The sequence below is a fragment of the Camellia sinensis genome, chromosome 11, assembly GCF_055761805.1.
Source record: "Camellia sinensis isolate YWXY chromosome 11, ASM5576180v1, whole genome shotgun sequence".
Lineage (NCBI taxonomy): Eukaryota > Viridiplantae > Streptophyta > Magnoliopsida > Ericales > Theaceae > Camellia > Camellia sinensis.
Genome location: NC_138971.1, coordinates 75,780,622 through 75,783,342, shown reverse-complemented (window position 1 = coordinate 75,783,342; position 2,721 = coordinate 75,780,622). Strand labels below are relative to the sequence as shown.

Genomic DNA, 2,721 nt, shown 5'->3' with positions numbered 1-2,721 from the left:
CATGTATGTAAAATTCAAGTTCTTATACATATAAAGAGATGATGGAAAATCGATGTTTTTTGTTTTTTACAAGCATTCAAATGTTTGTAAGCATTGAAAATTTAACTGTTCATGCATATAACAATTTTCTGTTTTGCCATTCAATTCTTCTGTAAGCATGCTAAACCATTTGAATACAGCAACAGTGCTTTTGACACAGGTGAACTAGAGGAAATCATGAAGGAGCATCAGAATGGGGCCTTGTGTAATCTAAACAACTGTGAGAATGATGCAGATCAGTTAGCATGTAAGATCAATGACAAAAATGGATTTTGTAACACTCCACATCCAAAATGTACTATGGTTGGTGAAGATTTCACCAATGGTGATGGTAATGAAAAAGAAGTCAAAGCTGTTGCTCCATCAATCATTCCTTCCAATGAAATGAAGCCTTTTGAGAGAGACGGGGATTTATATACTGACAAGAATGGTAATGAAAATGAAGTTAGAAATGAAAATGAATTCAGAGACTCTGTTGCCCAATGTGCCATGCCTTCTTGCACAATGGAATTGTTTGAGGGCACAGATTTGTTTACTGATAAGAATATCATGGAATGTGAACTTCCCAAGTTGATAGTTTCTTACAAAGAGAACACTTATCATGTTGTCAAGGACATTTGCATTGATGAGAAACAAGTGTTTTCCAGGGACAAGATTTTGATTGACAGTGAAAATGATAAGGGATTTTGCACCATTGTTCCTTTTGATGGAAATCGAAACGGTTGTATGACAGAAGGAGAGGAAATTGAGTTGCTTAGTCCCAGTGGGTCGAAATCTTCATCAGAAAACGATTATGACGAGGTTGATGCCTATGAATGTGGAACCATAGGAAAAGTGGAAATTGAATTGCTTATTTCAGATGTGTTGAAATCTTCATCAGAAAATTATTTTGATGATAATATTGGCAATGATGGTGAATCGTTGGTTCCAGTACAGATAGGTGAAGCGAATTGTAATATAACTGACAAGATAGTGGATGATATATCAGGAGAGAAATTTGTGAAAAATAGCTTGCCTTCACCACAGAAGTTCAGTAAACAGAAATTTCTGAAATCACTCCTAGAGTCTCTTGATTGTGATGGCAATGAAGTTGAACAACAGTCTGTTAAGGTTTGTATTTCCTAGCACACATCCATCTATGCATGAGATACAGATTGATTGTTATTGTAATATACATTTTTTAAATGAGAAATATTATGTCTAGAACCTGAAATCAGCAAAAGATGTAGACTGTAGTGACCAAGTAAATGGACCACTTAAGGAGAAAATATTACAGAATTATTATGTGTCCTCATAAAAGGTGATTCATTTGGTTGGTGCCTTCCCTATTTGCTGAAAATGAGAAAAGTGAAAATTGAAAAGGTCTTTTGTTCTTTTCCATCCTCTTCAGTTTGTATATTCTGGAGTTGTTGAAGATTGTCATTGTTTGAATTGCAGATTCCATGTTCTAAAGCGAACTGTGACAGCCCTGCAGCTGAAGAATCAAAAAAGAGCAACCCAATAAACGACTTGCCTTACAATCGCAAGGTGGAGAGCTCAACAATCACTTTTGATTTCAACTCTTCTAAACCTTCAGCTAGTGGCAGAGATGAGAGCACTGATGATGATGATGATGTTGTTGATCATGAACAACCCCTCAAGATCAATAGACACGAGGATGGAATTCTTGATAGTTTGGCAGTTGCAAGTGAAGTGGTTGAAAATGTTCATGGTCGGGGAGAGACAAGTTTCTCGATGGCAGGCCCTGTATTGGGTCTAATAACTTACTCGGGCTCAATAGCATTTTCTGGGAGTGTCTCACTTCGATCAGATGGCAGCGCGACTAGCACCCGATCCTTTGCCTTCCCTGTGTAAACGTCCTCCAAACTTGTTCCTATAGTGTGTGTGTGTGTGTGTGTGTGTGTGTTTTATCATGGACAAAAAAAAGCCATAACTAACATTTTTGATGATTGTGTTTGGTGTTTACAGATTACAGACTGAATGGAACAGCAGTCCAGTAAGAATGGCAAAAGCTGAAAGACGACATTACAGAAGGCATAGGGGTTGCAGGCATGGCCTTCTGTTTTGTTGTAGATTCTAAATGCTGATTGCCTTCTAATTTATTCATAGGTTCTGAGGTTAAATTTATTTACATTATAATCCATTGAGTGTCGTAAGTATATGCGTCTCAGTTGTCCATCTCATTCTCAGGCTTCTTGTGTCATGTGTAGTAGATTACAATTGCATGCTTTTGGGCTTATGGTTCGAAGCATGCATATTCAGATTCAGATTTAGATGTTGATAGTGTCTTTGATTTTTTGTTTTCATGATGATTTTGCTTGCTTTTAATTGGAAATCAAATATATTTTTTGTCTTGTAGTAATAATATGCATTAGATGATTTGACTTGGTTGATTGCATTGTGAAACTTTTTGCAATAGAATGAGTGACTGAGTCTTTTGTGCAAATCCTCCACCAACAAACTCCTCCATCTCTCACCATTGATTTTGTCATGATCTGAACCCACCCCTAGAGGTAAGGATCATAACCGGCTAGTAATCATGAGATTACCTATGGCCTCAGTAAAAAATTAGTCACATTTAATATTAATAAGGCCAAAAGCGGAAGCAGAATTAGAAATTTTGTCCAATGAGCTGTGCATATATGGCATTACAAAAACTTTTCACATTATATTAATAACTCA

The 2,721-nt window shown here is 36.6% G+C and overlaps 1 protein-coding gene across 1 annotated transcript; it reads left to right on the top strand.

Moving 5' to 3' along the window:
* The first annotated feature begins 216 nt into the window (after nucleotides 1–216).
* Nucleotides 217–2,155, top strand: LOC145802417 (uncharacterized). The gene is made up of 4 exons (XM_082895129.1): nucleotides 217–1,149; nucleotides 1,477–1,889; nucleotides 2,008–2,088; nucleotides 2,149–2,155. Exons 1-4 carry the CDS (start codon nucleotides 217–219, stop codon nucleotides 2,153–2,155), a joined length of 1,434 nt encoding a protein of 477 aa, XP_082751255.1.
* Nucleotides 2,156–2,721: the final 566 nt, after the last annotated feature.

What these genes read in the sequence shown, in the direction of transcription:
- LOC145802417 (XM_082895129.1), top strand. Translation starts at nt 217, where the DNA reads ATGAAGGAGCATCAGAATGGGGCCTTGTGTAATCTAAACAACTGTGAG. An exon ending in TTGAACAACAGTCTGTTAAG is followed by an intron (nt 1,150 to 1,476) that starts GTTTGTATTTCC and finishes TTTGAATTGCAG; the next exon opens with ATTCCATGTTCTAAAGCGAA. An exon ending in CGATCCTTTGCCTTCCCTGT is followed by an intron (nt 1,890 to 2,007) that starts GTAAACGTCCTC and finishes TGGTGTTTACAG; the next exon opens with ATTACAGACTGAATGGAACA.